Genomic DNA, 22,174 nt, shown 5'->3' with positions numbered 1-22,174 from the left:
GGATTTCCTTTTTTTTTTCAATTTGTCTTTTATTTTCATTTAATTTTTTTTAATTTTGTGTTAATTTCAAATAAAAAAGTCTCTTCATATTCTATTCAATCTTATAATATGTCTCCGTTGCAATGCACATGCACGATACTAGTATTAATATATGTACGATAAGATAATTTCGAAAGATGAAATTTAAGTGCATTAAATTATTCTAAAAATAAAATTATAACAGATGGAACCTGATTTACTTACATACACATGACAAAAAGCATGAAAGTTTAACAGTTATTGAAAATAACAATTGATTGTGAAACTCAGAAAAGCTCTTAAAATGACAGTTGAGAAGTGATATTGAGTTTGAGAAATAAGTTGACAACATATATAGGTGTCAATTTAACATCTAAAAAAAATGAAGATGAAGTTTAATAGTCCGGGCCTGGGCCTGGACCTGGGCCTAGTCAATTTGGTAGGGAGAGGGAGAGCACCTGATACGGCCCAACTTTATATACTTAGTTACTGGGTTTAGACCCAATTATCTATCTCCTCTTCTGCATCATCACTGTTCACTCCCCCAAATTCAAAATCCCGCCTCCTCCTCCTCCTCCTCCTTCTCCTCCTCCGCTTCTCGTCTAGTCTACTTCTCATTCAGCAGGAGCAGGAGCAGGAGCAGGAGCACGAGGAGTTGGCTTCTCATGGAGAAGATCTCAGTAGGAGTACGATTCCGACCGTTAGCATCCAATTGCGACTCCGATTCGTGTCGTAAATGGCAGATCAGCGACAAGGTCATCTCTCTCTGTCATTTCAACACTCCGGTCTCGGGTTTGACCTTCTCCTTCGGTATCTTTCTCTCTTCACCTAGCAATCACAAATTAACATTAAATTTTCTTTCTCTCTCGGGCTTGATGTTCACTGGTTCCTGGTTGGTAAAGAGAGAACCAATTGATAACTGACTCTCTAAGATTTCTGTTTGTCCGTTTTACTTTTACCTGATATATATGTTTACATGTTTCTTTTAATGCAGACCATGTGTTTGATCATAGTTCAAGTAATGTAATGGTTTATAACGTCCTCATCAAATCCATTATTACTGCTGCCATTGATGGCTTCAATGGTAATTTCTGATGGCTTCTTTTATTATTTTATCTCACTTACCCATTACCCTAGTGGACACAGACACAGATCGTACTTTATGCACAAATCATATCTTCATGCAAACCCTTTCTTTTATATTCTTCTAGATATGCATGCTCCAAAACATTTTATCTTTCATGCATACCAGCACAGAATTTCACTGGCATGATATTGCGTGCAGTATTGTTGTTGTCTAAGCTTCCGGGAAGCCTCAAGTAGAGAACATTTAGCCTTGATGTTAAGCAATAAAACAACAAAGATGAATCAAGAAAATATAAAATTTGGACTGGACCTGGATCCTAGAAACAAAAACTTCATCCATACACCGTTTAAGGATAACAATATTTTGTAAAGTTAAGCCCCTCTAAACCTTCTCTTTTACAGCTATCCCTCTAAGTTCATTCAAATTCATTTCAGGGACTGCATTTGCCTATGGTCAGACAAGCAGTGGTAAGACTTACACAATGAATGGTTCTGACAAGGATCCAGGAATAATCCCTCTAGCCATTAAAGATATTTTTCATACCATCCAGAAGGTATTCGATGAAATAATAATAAAAATTGATTTCTCTTTTTGTACATCTTGAATTCAAATTTGTTATTATTCTTTTGGACGATTATCTGTAGCAATGATGTTCTCACAGTCACAGAAATATGGAACTAGTTAAAAAAGCAGCTTTAAATATTATTCTTCACATAAGTTTCTATAACTTTGAATTTTGTAACATAAACACAGCTAAATTCTATCTTCTCTTGTCATATATTACTTGCAACTTGAGAATAGAACAATAAAATGCATACACTGAAGGTAATAATTAGTATATGTGATGATTACATAATGCGTATTCATGATTTATTTATGATTTTTCCTAATAGAATGAATTTTTATGCATTCTGCAAAATTCCAAAATTTAAAAACCTTCTGAATTATTTATTTATGGTATAGCTCTCTAAGTGTATTATATTGATTTCCACATGCAAATAGATTCCGGAGCGTGAATTCCTAATTAGAGTTTCTTACATGGAAATCTATAATGAAGAAATCAACGATCTTTTGGTGTTGGAGAGTCAGAAATTGCCAATTCATGAGAGCTTGGAGGTATGATGTTTCATTTCTAAATTTCTCTCCTTTTACTTATTGACTTTATATCATGAAGTGTTGTAATAGTTTTGTGGCATTTTGGCTGGTATGTAGCTTAACTTGGATATTTTATGAGAAACCTAAAACTTTCATGACCATTTCCTGATGTTCTATGCAATAAAATGACACGCATGAAGGTAACCACCAAGAATTCATGAAGTTTTATTTAAGACAAGAGTCTAGTACATGGTGAAATCAGCTGTAAGCAATCTAATATATGTGCATGCAAACATGCCTTATAAGCACAGTTTTGCCAAGGAAATGCTCAAAAGAGCGCCGGCATGGGTGTTCTGTTTGGAAATCTGGTTTAATAATCATAGTGAATAATAGCAAATATCATATATGGTACACAACTTGTTGATGAGATACTTTTGTCTAATGGTATTTGAATTATAGCGTGGTGTGTACGTGGCTGGGATTAGTGAAGAAATTGTTAGCAATGCTGAACAAGTGCTTCAGCTTCTTGAGCTTGGAGAAGGTACTGTTCTTATAAACAAGAAGAGTATTAGATTTTGTCCCTTGAATATTTCAAAATATTCATGAATATCCTTGCAAAAGAAGAAACATTAGTAGGCTCCTAATGTAAGTACTTCTATTCTAAGTTACCAAAACTACCTTTCTTGTTCTTCCACATTATACTGTAAAAAAGGGCAATGAGGAAGGTGCCATTACAGCATCCTTGAAGAAAATAAGAAAGTATTTAGTATGCGTGACTTCATCGTGAATTTAACAGTACATGTGATATTCTCTATCATAGAATGAAGATTTTTCAGGGAAAACTTCTAAAAGCTACAAGCAAAATGTTATTTCATTTATACATATTTGTTCTTTGGTTTCGTTAATCCCCTTGCATCTTATTATTCAGCAAATAGGCACTTTGGAGAAACAAACATGAATGCAAGAAGTAGCCGATCACACACTATATTCAGAATGGTACAAAATGCATACCCTAATTTCTTTGTGCCTTTTCTTTTCTTATGAATAAATAAATAGCACATTACTTTCTTTTATAGGTCATTGAAAGCCGTGCGAAGGAAGAAAATTCTTCTAAGGAAGACACTATCACAGATGCCATACGCGTGTCAGTTTTGGTACGTTTCAGATCCATCTGATGATTACCAACAAGAAGTTGGCTACTGAAACATGGTTTTAAGCCCCAACAAAATCATTTACATAGGATTAAATCAGTTGTAAATACACAACAGACCAAGAAAATAGCTAAATGGGACTAATAAGAGGTTTTTATGATTTCTAACCAGAAACAAATATTTTGATTGTAGAACTTGGTAGATCTTGCCGGTTCAGAGAGGATTGCCAAGACAGGTGCAGAAGGGGTTCGTCTTAAGGAGGGAAAACACATCAACAAAAGTTTAATGGTTCTTGGCAATGTTATTAACAAACTAAGTGAAGGTGGAAAAACAAGGTAGCATAAATCCATTTAAATTGCGTAGAATATCATCGGTATCATCCTAAATTGTATAAGGTCAATTTCGTGTGTTCACCTGCCAAATTGTGACATATATATCCTTGCAAAATGAGAAATCATCATGCATTCCGTAAAAACATAACAATATTTCAAGCACCTATGTGTTAACCTTTATTGCACTGTTAAAAAAATAATCCCTTCAAAATTATCTTCTTTCCTCCATATCGAAAATGACAAAGATTAAAGCAATTTTTTATTATTTTACTAAATTAGTTGTTGGAGTATAAGGAGAATGTTCAGTGTTATTCAGGGTCAGGTGTGAGGAGCTTCTCATTTTCAGGGATTTCTTATTTTTCAGGGAGGCCTCGAGGGACACATGAATTTGTTACACCTTTAGTATATATGTCAGTATTCTTAGGCCACAAACTTGTCTTTGAACATAGCAGACCACTCTTCATTGAGCAATCTATATTGGTTCCATTTCTTGCTACAGCAATAAATTGTTTATCTTCCTTTATTTTTTATTTTTTTATAATTACCTAAGATGGGATTACCAAAAGACGGTGGTTTTACTTGTTTATATGCTACCTTAATGGATAAGTTTTTTTATGCAGGGGTCACATTCCTTACCGTGATAGTAAGTTGACGCGCATACTCCAGCCTGCTCTCGGTGGAAATGCAAAAACCTCTATAATTTGTAATGTTGCACCGGAGGATGTATGTGCATTCTCTTTTCATGTCACTGAGCTAGGTTAATAATTGCTATTATGGGCGGGCTTAATACAACAACAAACAGTTGATGCTTAGCAAAAGTATTATGTTCTGTTCATACAGGTGTTGGTATTGTGCCTGTAAGTTGGCATGGAAACAGTATCCACGATATCTTTTCTTGGTTTTGTTTTACATTTTGTTCATGTATTGGCTTACCAGGTGTCTTTTACCGTTTATGAGTATACCATAGGTCTAAACTATAAAATATAAAATTAAGTTGAAAATTTGAAACATCCCATTTCAGCTACTAGAAACTTCAGTTTTCTTTTTGCTTTTTTTCCCTTCCACAGTGAACAGTGTTTTACCTACTAATTAATGATCTGGTCATTAAAATAGGTGCATATAGAAGAATCTAGGGGGACTCTCCAGTTTGCCAGTAGAGCCAAACGAATCACAAACTGTGTTCAAGTTAACGAGGTACGCTTGTTTCTAAGCTGAATAGTTTTGCAAATTAGAGAGAACAAAATTATATACAGACATTGAGAGTTGTGTCGTGTTGGTATGTAAAACAGATCCTAACAGATGCTGCTCTCCTGAAGAAGCAAAAGCTAGAGATTGAGGAGCTTAGGAAGAAACTTCAAGTTGTTTTTTCTCTTTCTTATCATGTTACATATAGGCATCAATTTTTTGTGGCATTCTGCATTAGATATATTATTAACTTCAGGTACCTTTGAATGATAGGGTTCCCACTCCGAGGTGCTCGAACAAGTGCTCTTAAAACAAAGAAATGACATGCATAAGGTTCATCCTCAGTATAAAATTCATGTTAACAAGTTTTTGATGCATTGTTCATGGGTTGAAATATTTAATGCTTTTTGATCGGTGGTGCAACACCTCAAACTCAGTGAGAACTTTTCTTTTAAAAAATAGTACTTGTTCATAAAATATGTGTTTTATTGTTTAGTCCGAACTGGAGAGAGATAGGCTAGCAATGGAACTGGAGGAGGAAAGAAAAGCCCGCCATGATCTAGAGCAACGCATATTTGAGCAAGAAAAGAAAATAGAAAGTCTCATGAACCACTCTATGTCACTGCATGTCTCCAGCGCCTCCACTCAGGTAATGGTACTTAAATGGTCGTTGGTGGTATATGTAGGTATATATTGCTTGTGGAATGGTAACCCTTCTCTTATAATTTATTTTAGTTGATTTGTGGATATATGTAAGTTATATTCCAAACTCCACATTTAGACAAAATTTTGCCAGATCTAAGAGTGATCTGACCTTCTGACATGTCATTTGAAAGAATTGTTCCTCTGGTATTGATTCAGTGCACTACTCCTTGGTACCGGTGACCTGAATTTTTTTTCTTTGTTGAAAACTAAATGCTGATATGTCAAGATCCATTGCCAGTGGTATTGTGCAGCACATGATTCTTTTACTGGTCAAAGCCATACAACCTGCTAATGGGCTTGTTTCACAGCATATCGTATTTCACAAATTTATTAATTTTACATGTTAATTTGGCTACTGTGTAGAAAAAGGTTGGTGAAAGAAGTGCAACACCTGACGAGACACACTTATTGGAGTTTGATTCCTTGAAAACTCCAAATTTCAAACAGCCATCAATTGATTTTGTTGTGAGGAGGCCCAACTATAAGGAGCTGGAGTCCAGCCCAATCCCTGACAACTTTGCTGGTGTGGCAGGCGAAGATCTCTGGGCTCGCCTCAACAATGGGCGCATTACTGATCTTGATGCACTTCAGATGACTCCTGGCTTGCCAAGTCAGCTATTTCCATCCAGCGAGACCTCTCTTGTAAGTGTAATGTGTTGCATCATACATAAAAGAACCTAGAGGCTTTTTTGTGGTTTCCAATCATGCAGAGTTCTTTTGTGGCATACCGGTACCAAACTGTACAGGCATGCATGATGTTGCTGATGTAGCTTCTCTTATGTGATCCAGTTCCAGTACTGGTTCATCAGTAATGCATACTTGAGACATATTGGCTAGTATTGTACTATGCTGTCTGTATTGTATATTTAAACCCTGACCACTGCCCGTTATAGTAATATTAATTCACTGGATGATACTGCAAGGATGGAATATCTTTTCATGTTCATTCAACTAATTTAGTTAATCCAACCATTATCTTATTGAAAATAGGGTGTCCTGTCGAATGAAGAGAAGAGGTGCCCAAGGCTTGAAGAAGAGTTAGACAATGTACGAAAGCAAAATGAGGTATTAACAGAACAATACTCTAAGCTGGAAGAAGAGAATAATGTCTTGAAGGAAGAGAAAATTGGCTTGGCAGATGATGTTGCATGTCTGGAGAATGAAAGGAATCAGCTGAAAAGTGAAAAACAATGCCTGATTAAGGAGCTGAGAGAAGAGAAAAGAAAGCTGAACGATCTCAGAGACGATGTGCGTAATTTAATTGCTGCATTTTCACAAAGGGAAGTAATGCTGACCTCCCTTTGTACTAAATCCAGAGCCATTGTTGAGAACATCAAAACAGCTCCTATTGCACCTCCTCCTGACTCCTGAGTAGTTGAAACGATAATCTGACGGGTTGTGATTGCAACTCAAGTTGCATTTGACTTGATAGTTCTAAAACTAGGGCATGTTGCTTGTACAACCATAGACTAATATAGTGGAGGATTTGACATGCACTAATATTTCATTATCTATTTTATTTTATTTTTATTTTCAATTTTTTTTTTTGGTCAATTTAAAGAAAATATAGGAATACTAGCCTCTATTATGTAGTACTACTATAGGAATATTGGTAAAGCTTGGTTCCTTTTCAGATTATAACTTAAACACCAAAAGATTCGATTTAGCATGTTGGCATAAGCTTCAAAATTGGATCTAAGCATTAAAAAAGAAAGTGGGAGAAGGAATAAATGTTGTACAGCAAGTGTGTAAAATATATATATATATATATATATATGTGTGTGTGTGTGTGTGTAATATGTTACAGTTAAGGGGCAAAGAGAAGATAAGAATAAGAATAAACATGTTTGTTGAATGAGTTGGGCCAGTTGGCTTTTCCACAAGTGGGAAGTGGGAACCACAACATAAGAAGTCGGGTGAAAATTAAATTAAATTAAATTAAATTAATGGTAATCCGAATCTCAGGAAAAAGACATCAGAACTGGAGGAAGTTTCATAAAGCACAATGCAGTACTTTTTATTTTCATTTGGCTTTATACATGACAAAAGTTGGAGAATTTAAATAATATATCTTTCTATAAGACGAAAAGCGTCACCAAGAAGGGAAAAAGAAGATACGGTGGTTGTTTTTATAAATTATAATAGAAGATAATTTGTCATTTAGTGCGGCGAGTAGTTGATAGCTTTGTCTTGACATCCTCAGTTCAGTTCCTTTTATTACTTGTATTGCATTGTTGGGAGTAGATTTAAATAGTTGTCTTGTTTTGTTTATTACAAATTTATTAGGTAATAAATCAGCTGTTATTTCTGATCCCAACCATTCAAATTTTTCAGTACGTGAATCTCAATGAATAAACATTTTCATGTGTGCATCTTAATGAAGATCAACGGTTGAAATTAGAATAACATGTTCCTGTTATTCCTTTGAAATATATAATAGCAGATTTATTTCCCTCTTGTTAGGTGTAACTAGTGTATGAATAAAACCCGTTAAGGGTATACCCGCCCGTACCCGCCCGTACCCGCCAGCTAGGGTACCCGTGCCCGAGCCCGGGTATGGGTCGGGTACTCGGGTATGCGGGTACGGGCAAAAATCGGACCGGACCCGTTATTTTGGACCAATACCCGACCATACCCTACCCGAGTTTACCCGTACCCGACTAAACCCGTACCCGTATACCCGAGTTACTGTTCATCCCATTTCAAAATTCAAAAATTCTGATTTTTTCCCCCCCAAACCAACAAAAAAAACCAGAAAAAAAGGAAAAAACCAGAAAAAAACCAGAAAAAAACCAAAAAAAACCAAAAAAAACAAAAAAACCAGAAAAAAAAACAGCAAAAAAAATAAAATAAAATAAATACCCGTACCCGCCCTACCCGTACCCGTACCCGCCTTACCCGTCAAGGGTACACGGGTAAGGGTATAGGGCGGGTAGGGTATGGTTTTTGAAAACTATACCCGCCATACCCGTACCCGAATACCCTTCTACCCGAGTATACCCGTACCCGAGTTGTACCCGTACCCGAGTCGGGTATACCCGGGGTACCCGTACCCGCCCGAGTATTAGAACACTAGGTGTAACTCACCATACTTTGGTCACGGTCTGCCCAACGTGACTGACAACACAGTGTTGCTAGTCATATGTCACATGATTATTTTTTTTTTAATCAGCTCGAGGGTGTTCGGCAAGTTGGTTTGGCTTAAATTTTAAGCTCCACTAAGGAAGAGGTGTTTGGCAAGATAAATTTAAGAAAGTGAATCTTTAGCTTTCTTAAGGAGGCTTAATGCCTTAAGCCATGTAGAATGGTGGCTTAAAAATTAGAGCAAGCTTAAGAAAGTGGGCAAAAGGAAGCTTAAGAAAGTGGTTTTAAGCTTTGCAAAGGAGCAAGTATTTGGCAAGCTTAAGACTCCTTAGAGCACTAAGGAGCTCTAAGGAAGCCTAAGCTACCCTTGCCGAACACTACCCTTGGGCTTCAATGCTTAGGTTGAATGCACGGAGTATCCTCTCATATATTATATATGAGGGGATCAGGTTTTTCAAAATTGGGGTTTGGTAAATTTATGAAACATACCAATAAGGAGCGAACAGAGCTAATTAATTAATTTGTAACGAATAGTTGGAATATAATCTAAAACTCCTTTAGCTAAGTTTGGCCATCTGAACTCGTATGCACAAGGGCACGATTTTTGTAATTTTACTTTCATGAGTAATAAATGTTGATATAATAGTTTTGTGAACCCTTCGGTTAAAATTAAATAATGATATTTTTTGAAGATTTTTTAATTTTGATCGGACGTTACACATACAAGCTATTGCAATATTTGTATTGTATAATATATGAAGTCTTGATCTACGTAATATATAGAATTTTTTTTATAAACCATAAACAATTAAATTATTTTTACGGAACCAATATGATTACTTTTTTTTTAAAAAAACCATAAGGACTGGACGGTCCGTCCGGTCTCAAAATCAGTTTTTTCCCAGACCGGACAGACCGTTCGGTTTCACATTTTTTAAAAAAAAAAATAGAATTTTTAAATTTTTATTTTTTGTATTAAAATATTAGAAATGTTGAATATATTTCTTTAAAAATAGATGAAATACAATATAATTTGATTTATTAGAAAGACTGCAACAAATAACCCGGATCAATATATTTCAGATCGGATTTTTCACGGCTGTAAGAAAAATTAATATATTTATTTATGTGTTATTGGAAAAAAATAAAAATGCTTAGATTCTGAGTTATTGACCCCGGCTCAAAAGTCATTTCTAGGTAATCCATAAAATATTGTGATCCTTCTAGTACATTTAATTTATGAAAAGTTGTATCTATTTTTGAAAAAAAACAAAAACTTTAAGTTATTTAATGATTATTATTCAAAAAGAATTTTCAAAATAGATACAACTTTTTATAAATTAAATGTTCTAGAAGGATCACAATATTTTCTGGATTACCTAGAAGTGACTTGAACCGGGATCAATAACTCAGAATCTAAGCATTTTTTTTTTCTAATAACACATAAAGAAATATATTAATTTTTCTTACAGCCACGAAAAATCCAATATGAAAAATATTGATCCGGCTTATTTGTTGCAGTATTTCTAATAAATCAAATTATATTGTATTTCATCTATTTTCAAAGAAATATATTCAACATTTCTAATATTTTAATACAAAAAATAAAATAAAAATTTTTAAAAAAAAAAAAAAATGTGAGACCGAACTGTCTGAGGAAAAACTGATTTTGAGACCAGACGGACCGTCGGGTCCTTATGGTTTTTAAAAAAAAAAAAGTAATCATATTGGTTCTGTAAAAATAATTTAATTATTTATGGTTTATAAAAAAAATTCTAATATATAGCATTCTGTTGATCTTTATAAAAAAAAAAATACAAAAGACCAACAAAACCAAAAACAAAAACAAAAACGGAGCCTATCATCCTTGTGTATTTTGTTATTTACCAAATGGAAGGACACGACAAATATTTCAATAAATAAGATAAGAAAGGATCCAGACATTATTTTTTTATTTTAAAGGAAATCTGTCGTACACATGCATTTGATTAAACAGCCTAACACAAGACAAGAGGACAGCTAGCATATATATATATATAATATATATATCTCTAGTTTTAAAAACAAAAAATTATCAACAATTTGATTACTTCTTGAGGTCTCTTCAGGTCAACAACAACAACCCATGTCATGTGTGACCCCAAAAAAGAAAAAAAGAAAAAAGTTGCAACTCACGGTCACGTTCTTCTCGAGTGATTACGCAAGGCCACGGTTAAGAGTCTATCTCACCATTTAATTACTTCTTTATTGTTAATCTAGCTGTTTAATGTCTATATATTAAGTGAAATTATATTATCAACTGCTTATTTATTTCTTCAAGCTTTTATAGATTTTGTAACATCTTTATTGTTAATAATTATATATTTTTAATTAGGTGATAAATAAATATAATATTTTTAACATTAAAAAATGAACAGTAAGATAGACAGTTGCAAGGAGGTTTCCAATACACAGATGGTTCTTCAAGTTCCAAAAATTTTTTGTTCTTAATTTTAATCTAAAAAAATCAATTTATATATATCAAAATTGTTAGACTGTTAATATATGTCTATTCAGAAATAAAGATAGAAATCCGTATCGACGTGGAGTCCAATATATATATCTGATGAGAAATATATATGCTTTTGTTACTATATAAAATTATAAATGTCCACGCGAATGTTTGTGTTATTTTTCTCACTTTAATAATGCATTGATGATATATATTAAGAATAATTATATGAATCCCTCCATCATCCTCTCATTTCTTAAAGGAAGCTGATAACAGTACCTGTGCTACAGTACCCGCAGGGAAGACCACCGAAAATTAAATGTAAAAAAATAACTTTTTGTGGGGATCGCAAAAACTCCACAATTCAATTTTTTTCCTAAAGTATTAATATCTATGCATGAAAGTATTTATACCTATGACGTGAACATTTATTTATTATGCGGGTACTGTAGCGCGAAGATAATAGTACCCGCACTGTTCACGTGAGGGGACCACCGAAAATTAAATGCAGAAAGATAACTTCCTGCAGGGACTGCAAAATCTCTACAATTTTTTTTCCATATTATTAATATCTACGTAATATTTTTTTTCAAATGAGATCCATGATGACGTACTTTCAGACTCGTCATCGCACAAGTATTTATACCCCACCGTACAAGTATTTATACCTATACTTGCAAGTATTTTTTAAATATGACACTGAAAGTATTAATATCTAAGTATTGAAAGTATTTATACATTGAAGTATTTATACGTATGAGGTTAACTATTTTTGTTAGAGGAAGGCTGACGCAGACATGATTGGAGAACTCCAAAAAGGATGATCATAACAAGTCACGCATCAAAGTATTAATATTTTTTTAAGTGTTAATATCTTATCTTCTAAGTATTTATAACTATGGAGGTATACATATTTAAGTTTTTTTTTACATATGACACTGAAAGTATTTTATAACTATGAAGGTATACATATCTAAGTATTTTTTACATATAACACTGAAAATATTAATATTTAAGTACTAAAAATATTTATATCTATGCATTGAAGTATTTATTCCTATGAAGTCAACTATTTTTGTTATAGAAATGTTAACGCAAGAACAATTGCGGAGATTGTAAAAGAGAAACTATATAATTAATGGGGACCATAGATAAATGATGCTGCTGAGATTTTAGAATAATAATTAGTTTAGACTATATAATTACTGGGGACCATAATATATTATTTCTCTAAGTGCGGGTACTGTAGCACGATTACTGTGGCGCGGGTACTATGAGCGTACTAAAATGATTATTCTTTCTTAAACCCCCCCCATACACCTTTTTAGAGGTGAATTCTTTTTTCAATGTTGTTCATATTTCTCACAATCTATGAGGAATTTTGCGAATCTAAAACCACAAACGCATTCTACGCAATTTTATCTTTCAAATGAGATCCATGATGACATACTTTCGGGCATATCGTCACACAATTATTTATACCCCATCGTGCAAGTATTTATACCTATACTTGTAAGTATTTATCCCTATACTTGTAAGTATTTATCTCCAATTGTGTTTAATTTTCATAAACTAACTTAACAAACTAGTTTAATTAAATTTATTCAAAACACTGTGGTCTTCCAAGTTTAATTAAATTCATAGGTATAAATACTCGGAAGATAATAAATTAATACTTGCAAACCAAGATATTAATACTTGCATGTCTAACTTGATATGACTATATGAGGGGACCACTCAAACTGCATTGGGAGAATAATCATCCACGTTTTAGAGGTGATTTTTTTTTCTTTTTTTAATGTCGTTCACATTTCTCATGATCTATGAGAAATTTTGTGAATATAAAACCACGAACGTATTCTATGCAATTTTATCTTTCAAATGAGATCCATGATGGCATACTTTCAGGCTCATCGTCACACAAATATTTATACCTCATCGTGCAAGCATTTATACCTATACTTGTAAGTATTTATCTCTAATCGTGGACTCCGCATCTCTGCATCAACCTTCTCCAATCGTCCCTGTGTCAACCTCTCTCTAACAAAAATAGTTGACTATATAGATATAAATACTTCAGTGCATAGATATAAATACTTGATGTTAATACTTTTAAATGTCAGCAATGTCATATGTGTAAAATACTAGGTATAAATACTTGCGTGATCACGAGCTCGAAAGTATGTTATCATGGATCTCATTTGAAAGATAAAATTGCGTAGAAGACGTTCGTGGTTTTAGATTCACAAAATTACTTAGAGATCATGAGAAATATGAACGAGATTAAATAAATAAAATTGGGAGGATAATGGAGGAATGAGAATGGAGGAAAAATTATCAGCGCCCATATATTAATTAAGACATTAGCGTTTATTTTTCTAAAATTTTACTGTCGGCATGAGCTGCATGTGAAAAAAAATATTTGTGTCCACATCATTGTCCATATAAGCAAATTATTATGATTACTTCACCATGATAAGGTTTGTCCGTGACGGCTTTACCAAATATTTTTTTATTTCTGTAGTATATATATATATAAATGAAGCGCATCTCCTTCTCCATCTCTTCGTCTTCTATACCTAGCTCCCTTCTTCTTCCTCTAATTCCAGCATGGCACATCCCTCTTCTACATCTTCTCCGAGAGCACGGCGCCTCTATGAGCTTTTAGAAGAACAGCAAGAGCCTTTCTATCTAGACATGTACCTTTTGGAAAAAGGATACTCTACGAGATTCTTAGATGAAGGTCCAATCATGTGTTGGCCTGGAAATGAAAAGAGAATGCTTCGGAAGTTTACTAGTAGCCAGTTCAAAAGAAAGAGGAGAGAAGGTTTCTTGAAAAGAATACTACTTGCAAAACTTGCGCAAATAAAATACCCGAAAAGGGCATTGGATAGGGATGATAATATTAAAAGTGATCAGGAATTTGAGCATAATTCAGAGAGAATATTTTGTGAGCACAAGATGGATATTAAGCAGCTCAGTCCAGTTTCAGTATTTGATTTGGCTTCTTACACAAGCTCCCCTGCTAGCCAGAGTAAGTTCAAATTAATTGCTTACCTTTTTTATATTTCATGTTTCAATTTTTTACTTCATCCATATATGAATTGTTTCATTTATTTTTCTTCCTTCAATATATGCAATATGTATACATTGGTTTTGATTTTGTTTTTTTATTGCATTCATGAGTAGGTAAAGAAAAGCATATATATGTTCTAGCTAGCTAGATTCCATTGATTTTTCATAAGAATTGACAGTATTGAATTGTTTATGATGTTTCAATTATATATATATAGGCGAAGAAGAGAAAGCCAAACCCCCCAAAACAATCATCTTAGACCCCAAAATCATGGATATTTTCAATAAGTTAGTTGAGACAGCATACACCCCTGATTTTGAGAAGACTCTAAAACCTCTTGATGATCAAGACCAGTTCAAAAGGAAACCTCCATCTTCTGTACATGTTAGTAGATACAATCAAGAGAGAATTTGGGACTTTGAAGGCCAAAATTTGAGGTCAGACGAGAAAAAGGAATCATTAATGGATGTACAGGAAAGGCCATCTGATTTATTGGAAAACCATATAATTGAGTTGGAGAAATTAAGAAACATAATTATATCAAAAGATATTACAGAGACACCCAGGTGGAGAGAATTCAGCTCTGAAATTGAAGGAATTGCAATGGAGATTGGAGATGCAATACTTGATGATAGTATCTTAGATATATGTAGTACGTTGTACTGTACATTGTAGAAATTAATGCTAATCCATGTATAGTTAAATAGAAAAGAGTGTAATTAAATATAATATTTTAATATAAGTCGACCTATATATGGACATGCTAATAATTAATAATTAAGTATATATAGAAGATACGCACAATAATTAATTAATTGTTTGATTAAAATTGTAGGTGAGTTTGGTTGATTAAAGTTAAATAAGAGTTCACACTTTCTATTAAGTTTTGTGTTATGATTGTGATGTTCCAACTTTAGTTCCTTGTCAACTTCTTTTAGGTGCTAGCTAAAAGCAGCAGCTGCTTAATTAATTATAATCATGCTCCAGTTTCTCGATCGGTTGATTAATTAGACTACTTTAATTTGGAACATATTTATGTCATGATATGATGGATCAATTATTATGTTTCACAAGCCTAATTAAATTAATGCGGTATTAGTCAATTTTAAGTTGTTGGTTCCATGAAATATATATACATGCATGGTCACACAGACACAGGGCACTTGTCATAGATGTTAGAACTTCATTTTCTTCTCTCGATCTCTTCCTTAATTTTTTTTTATCATCCTAGCTAGCTAATTGCTATTTTAATTTATATTGGTTGCTGATACGTACTACTTTCTAATTATTGAGGAATCGAAGGATTTGATCTTCTATGGCACTAATGCTAATGGTAGTTTGAAGCCAAAAAAATTATATATTAAAAATCCCTCATGCAGTCATGCATGCTTCACAACTGACAACTTACGACTAACGATCAACAGTTAATTTGTTTGATATATATTTGTAGGAAAACAATTTGCTAGATCTCTTCGGGAAAAAGTGAATGTAAAGAACATAATTAAGCAGTAATATATTAGAAAAAGTTAAATTTCATGATTACTAATTAAAAATAATAAGCTGTCATCTTAGCAATTAATTAACTTGACATTTTAGTTGAATTATGAATACAAAAAGATTACGATTTTATTCTCTTATTGTTAATAAAGATACAAAAGAATTAACAATCAAAACTTTTGAGTAATAAATTAATTTAAAAATACAAATATTGCGGACATGAGAAACAAAAAATACATTTGTAAATTAAGACAATAAGAGGCGTTGTGTTGAGGTTGAGGTTGAGGTTGTTCTGAATCTGATGAGTAGGAGTGTAGAAATTTGAATCCAATCGATCCAACAAGACACCGAATCTCATCTCGTGAAAGTGAAACAATCGAAAGTGCGCCAACTCTTATCTGGTGGTGGGCCCAAACATATATAATTCATGTATTCATGTTTTGTTGGCCCAACCGCCTCTTTATTAACACACCACCAGTGGGAGTGGGACACGCTAGCTTCTTTCTATAAATTAATAACCTCATTTTAAATTGTGTTGGACTTGGAGTTTAATGATATTTTCATAAGTGCAAAAATTAATTTTTAATTTTTAAATATGACAGTTCAATACAATCTATACATTTTACAGTCTGCGTATAAAAGATGGTACAATTTGATACCAATTTCACCGTTAATTAAATTCTCAAAGTTCATGAGCACATTCAAAGACTCTTCTGTTATTCATGCCTACCTCATTCATATTTTATATTCTTATTTTTCTTTAATTTTGATTAAATATTTTTACTTTTATTTTAAGAACTTTTAAAACAGGGATAAAAAATTAAGACATATTCTTCAACTTTTATGAATTGGTTGTGTATTTAATTTTATATAATTTAAATAATTATTTTTTATTTCATCAAAATATTTTTTTTTTTGAGGAAAAACCTTTAGGCACTATATATATTATTGGTATGCATCATATATTATTACTGATGTGCATCATATAATAAAATTCACAACAAATATATTATTATTGGTATGCATCATATATATTATTTTTTTTTTTTTTATCACAGTCTGTAGGCAACACACCCACCTCACAACTCTAATTTCGTGCAAACACATAATTCCATCCAATGACCTTGTGAAAGAAGGATTATACCACTTCCAACCATAGTGACAAACGAAAAATTCAGGTTCGGTTCGGCGGGTTCAAATTTTCGTAATTCGGGAATGATTCGGTACAATATGGAAGTAAGAAAACCCCCGCAAAAAAAATGGCATTTTTTTCGCGCTTTTCTCGCGAATAAAATGTGATTCGCATTTTATTCGTGATTAAAATGTATTATAATTTTTGCGTTTTAAACGGAGTTCGATTCGAAAACATAAAAAAAAATGTTTTATACGTGAATTATACACGAATCTTGTTACTATGCTTTCAACTGTACTGACACAATGGTGATGGAATGCATCAGATGAATATACAATATACGTCACATATTTTAAAATTATCTTTTATCACTTTTAAATTTGTGTTGAGTTAAACTATTATCTTCTTTTTTTAAGCTCAAGTTAAACTATTATCAGTAGTGGATCCTTCCCAAACAAAAAAGTTGAAATACCTTTGATATCAACAGCTTAGAAATACTGATCATATGGTGCTTGCTTAATTATATTCTGCCTAAGAGACAAATGCAGTGATTAATAATTTTGAACTTAATTACGAGACATCAAAAGTGGCATTAGAAGTTTGTCCTACATATTATTTTTCATTTTTGTGGATATAAACTGTTCGGATAATTAACAATCAAGGTTGATTTTTGATATATCAAGATGCAAAATTGTAAATTGGTTCACTATTAAGGTATAAATAGAGGTGCTACCTTATATATAGTATACAGTATTCAAAACGAACAAGTAACAATTTAATTAATAATTTCATCAAGGGACTATGATGATATAATCATAATGTAATGAGTAGAGTTCTTGGTTTTGTACTTCAATTATATTCCGAATTCTTATCTTCATTTTCAAAGTCTAAACAGTCGATCCAAATCGTTTAACACGGTTTTCATATTAAAATATAAAGAAATGTTTTGGTACCCCGAGCCATCATACTTGAGCGCGTCCCCCAAGTAGTTTAACAGAAAAAACTTCCAATATTATCTAACTTCCATTAATTTCCAGCGTGAATATCAAAACATTTAAAGCTATGTTTATAACATTTTACAATGCTACTTGCAAGCATGTAAACCTCTGACTTAAAACATTAAAATTCTAAATTTGCATAGTTTTAACTCCTAATTACTTTTGTTTTCAAGTCAAAAACGGAAAAAAATCCTTTTACCCACTCTTTTTTATTTTTTCTCTGATCATTATAATTTATTTTTCCGATGATCCGTGATGATTTTTACGAATCTAAAAATACGAACATTTTATATTCGATTTTATATTTCAAATAAGATCCATGAAGAAATACTTTTGAGTAATTTTAAAGTCATTTATTTTTTTTTAAAGTAAAACTCATTAGCATTTTAAATTTTCAAGTTTTTAAATCTCAGTCTACAACCATTAAAATTTTCAAGGCTTTACATGAGGTTTATATGCTTTGTAAATGCAATGTTATTGTTGAGGTTTATATGCTTTTAAATGTTATTGTTGAGGTTTTAATTCTTTGTACATGAGGTTTATATGCTTTGTAAATGCAGTGTTATTGTTGAGGTTTATATGCTTTGAAATATTATTGTTAAGGTTTTAATTCTTTGTACATGAGGTTTATATGCTTTGTAAATGCAGTGTTATTGTTGAGGTTTATATGCTTTGAAATGTTATTGTTGAGGTTTTAATGTTGGGTTTTTGGGAACGGTTCAAACCCATTTAATTAGCTTAAGCTGCAGAAAGAGTAAAACAAAATTTTTTACATCTAACTTAAGCTACGGATTAAATGAATCAAGAAGATTCGTTTAATCCTATTTACAGATCTACTCCATAATTGATTTCCTAAAGCATTAAATCTATTTACAAATTAAATAGATTAATATAACAATTTATACCTTGATTCCAAATCTCAGTTGGAATGCAGACCGAGCGAGTAGTGCCTCACCAGGGATGGAATCGACTCGTAGTATCACACGTGTGACACCTCTATTGGTTATCCACCAGGACTAACCGGAGAGCGATTTACTTCTTCTGCCAGAAATACCGTAAACCGCGGAATTCTGCAGAAACACTATTCACCGAGAAAATGATGAAATAAATATATTTGTGTCCCGAAGTAACTCGGTTTTGCTTAAAAGCTAAACCGCAGGATTACACAAAATATATTATTTCCTAATCTCGAAATAACCGAAATCAAGGAAGAGAGAAAAACCGATTAACGAAGTAATCAGATTAACACGTGAATTAGTGAGTCTTTCTCTCTACCCCTACCCCTCTATTTATAGAGTTTTGAGGAGGTTCGCAAAAGACCGAAATACCCCTCAAAACAAATCTATTTACCAAAAGCCCTTGACACCTCATCCTTTTATCATGTGAAATGACCAAAATACCCTTGCCACCTCACATGACACATGTCAACACATGGGAAGTCGGCACCAAGGTAAAAAGACCATTTTACCCTTGGTCCATTAAGGCATGAATAGTGTTGGGCTTTGATTTTGGGCTTTGACTTTTGGGCTTTTAATTTTAATTAAGGCTTTGATTATTTTGGGCTTTTAAATCCATAATTCAAACCCATAATTAACAAATTAAAATCCAAATCAAATATATATAATTGTCATATACAATTATATTTCTTTTCGGTTGTTGTTCGTGTTAGTTTGTAATAATCTAGAAGTCAATAATACGATAAGTTAATCATAAAGCTTTGTTCATGAATTGAATGTTTATTTATATATCATTTTGTTGCCTTGAGTATTATTGCATTTGTGGATCATTTCGAGTTCATGACTGAAATTGTGAAACTCCGTAATATAGATAATATATACTCTTAAAAGGTCACTGACCAAGGTAATTAGCAGGAACACTAATTACCGCTATAAGGTTAGTATGTGGATTAAAAGATGGTTAAGTTTTACAAACCACCTGACACGAGATGTCATTTTAATCACATAGATACATGTTCTAGGAACATGGTATTTGACAGACCCCGAATGAAACATTAAATGGAATTGTGTTCGTGTCATTTATGTTTTCATTCAGTGTCAAAGTTCTACAGTATGAGGTATTTATCGTTCCCACTAAGAAATATATATGAGTAAGTGTTATCTAACGCTGTCCGTAAAAAGCAGCCATAACGGTAGCATTTCCATATATATAACTTAACTGAGGAAGTGATAGTCTGCCAAGAATACTACTTGTCCCTCGTATCTCTATACGAGCTATAGCATCACTGGGCCCCTTGATAGAGTTAGATTATCTGCATGCGGTATAATTACAAGAGTAATTATATTTGATAATCTACTCAAGATCAAGAAAAGATACAGTTACCAAGGATGACACACATCTACCTTGAAACTGATCTGATAGCTATGAGACAGAAGAACTGACACAAGTAAATTGTTTACTGGATCATGATATTGTACATTACAGCATCATCTGTGTAATTGGATGGTCATGATGTGTTGCCAGATGCCACCCATGACTAACAGAAGTTAAAACAGTTTTAACTCTGTTTACCAACATAACACAGATCCTATTGGGTCACACCATATAGGAGCTACTCGGAGAACCTTACTGATTAATTATAAATTGATTATAATTAATATTAAGATGGTTATAATTAATTATACGTGATATAATTAAATTATAAATGTCATTTAGAATGACAAGCAGAAACAACGGTTAATTTATAAACGTACACGTTACGTTGTATAAAAGTTACCGAACAATAACCGAAAAGAAATATAATTGTACATGACAATTATATATATATGATTTGGAATTTTAATTGTTAATTATGGGCTTGAATTATGGATTTAAAAGCCCAAAATAATCAAAGTCTTAATTAAAATTAAAGGCCCAAAGTCAAAGCCCAAAATCAAAGCCCAACACTATTCATGTCTTAATGGGCCAAGGGTATTTTGGTCATTTTCACCCCTATGCCGACTTCCCTTGTGTTGACATGTGTCATGTGAGGTGGCAAGGGTATTTTGGTCATTTCACATGATAAAAGGATGAGGTGTCAAGGGCTTTTGGTAAATAGATTTGTTTTGAGGGGTATTTTGGTCTTTTGCCAACCTCCTCAAAAGTCTATAAATAGAGGGGTAGGGGTAGAGAGAAAAACTTACTAATTCACGTGTTAATCTGATTATTTCGTTAATCGGTTTTTCTCTCTTTCTCGGTTTCGGTGAATAGTGTTTCTGCAGAATTCCGCGGTTTACGGTATTTCTGGCAGAAGAAGTAAATCGCTCTCCGGTTAGTCCTGGTGGATAACCAATAGAGGTATCACACGTGTGATACTGCGAGTCGATTCCATCCCTGGTGAGGCTCTACTCGCTCGGTCTGCATTCCAACTGAGATTTGGAATCAAGGTATAAATTGTTATATTAATCTATTTAATTTGTAAATAGATTTAATGCTTTAGAAAATCAATTATGGAGTAGATCTGTAAATGAATTAAATGAGGTTTTGATGCCGAAGGAATACTGAAGGTGGACCGCCTTGGAAGGTTTCCTGACATACCTCGTTTAATTTTTAGCTTAACTTAACCGTAAATTTTTGTTTTACACACTTCCGCTGTTAAGCTAAACTAATGGGTTTGAACCGTTCCATAAGACCCAACAGTTCGGTAACTTTTATACAACGTAACGTGTACGTTTATAAATTAACCGTTGTTTCTGCTTGTCATTCTAAATGACATTTATAATTTAATTATATCATGTATAATTAATTATAACCATCTTAATATTAATTATAATCAATTTATAATTAATCAGTAAGATTCTTCGAGTAGCTCCTATATGGTGTGACCCAATAGGATCTGTGTTATGTTGGTAAACAGAGTTAAAACTGTTTTAACTTCTATAATCATGGGTGGCGTCTGGCAACACATCATGACCATCCAATTACACAGATGATGCTGTACTGTACAATATCACGATCCAGTAAACAATTTACTTGTGTCAGTTTTTCTGTCTCATAGTTATCAGATCATTTTCAAGGTAGATGTGTGTCATCCTTGGTAACTGTATCTTTTCTTGATCTTGAGTAGATTATCAAATATAATTACTCTTGTAATTATACCGCATGCAGATAATCTAACTCTATCAAGGGGCCCAGTGATGCTATAGCTCGTATAGAGATACAAGGGACAAATAGTATTCTTGGCAGACTATCACTTCCTCAGCTAAGTTATACATATGGAAATGCTACCGTTATGGCTGCTTTTTACGGACAGCGTTAGATAACACTTACTCATATATATTTCTTAGTGGGAACGATAAATACCTTATACTGTAGAACTTTGACACT

The 22,174-nt window shown here is 32.9% G+C and overlaps 2 protein-coding genes across 2 annotated transcripts; both read left to right on the top strand.

The window, feature by feature from the left end:
* The first annotated feature begins 644 nt into the window (after window positions 1-644).
* Window positions 645-7,103, top strand: ZCF125 (P-loop containing nucleoside triphosphate hydrolases superfamily protein). The gene is made up of 15 exons (XM_078316814.1): window positions 645-828; window positions 1,013-1,102; window positions 1,540-1,658; window positions 2,108-2,221; window positions 2,660-2,741; window positions 3,129-3,196; window positions 3,277-3,354; window positions 3,544-3,686; window positions 4,304-4,406; window positions 4,797-4,877; window positions 4,973-5,041; window positions 5,142-5,201; window positions 5,365-5,517; window positions 5,937-6,215; window positions 6,564-7,103. Exons 1-15 carry the CDS (start codon window positions 684-686, stop codon window positions 6,942-6,944), a joined length of 1,965 nt encoding a protein of 654 aa, XP_078172940.1. The 5' UTR covers window positions 645-683; the 3' UTR covers window positions 6,945-7,103.
* Window positions 7,104-13,711: 6,608 nt separating this feature from the next.
* On the top strand, window positions 13,712-14,969 carry LOC144566372 (uncharacterized). The gene is made up of 2 exons (XM_078316390.1): window positions 13,712-14,182; window positions 14,442-14,969. Exons 1-2 carry the CDS (start codon window positions 13,759-13,761, stop codon window positions 14,897-14,899), a joined length of 882 nt encoding a protein of 293 aa, XP_078172516.1. The 5' UTR covers window positions 13,712-13,758; the 3' UTR covers window positions 14,900-14,969.
* The last annotated feature ends 7,205 nt before the right edge of the window (window positions 14,970-22,174 follow it).

This window comes from Carex rostrata, chromosome 15 (assembly GCF_964058835.1).
Source record: "Carex rostrata chromosome 15, lpCarRost1.2, whole genome shotgun sequence".
Taxonomy (NCBI): Eukaryota; Viridiplantae; Streptophyta; class Magnoliopsida; order Poales; family Cyperaceae; genus Carex; species Carex rostrata.
Note: the sequence above shows the minus strand (reverse complement) of the source record. Positions and strands in the feature narration are given on the sequence as shown.

Bases quoted from the DNA above. Each gene is read 5' to 3' on its own strand.
- ZCF125 (XM_078316814.1), top strand. From the start codon at position 684: ATGGAGAAGATCTCAGTAGGAGTACGATTCCGACCGTTAGCATCCAAT. The intron at 2,222-2,659 runs GTATGATGTTTC...TTTGAATTATAG, and splicing joins CAATTCATGAGAGCTTGGAG to CGTGGTGTGTACGTGGCTGG. The intron at 3,355-3,543 runs GTACGTTTCAGA...TTTTGATTGTAG, and splicing joins CCATACGCGTGTCAGTTTTG to AACTTGGTAGATCTTGCCGG.
- LOC144566372 (XM_078316390.1), top strand. From the start codon at position 13,759: ATGGCACATCCCTCTTCTACATCTTCTCCGAGAGCACGGCGCCTCTAT. The intron at 14,183-14,441 runs GTAAGTTCAAAT...ATATATATATAG, and splicing joins AAGCTCCCCTGCTAGCCAGA to GCGAAGAAGAGAAAGCCAAA.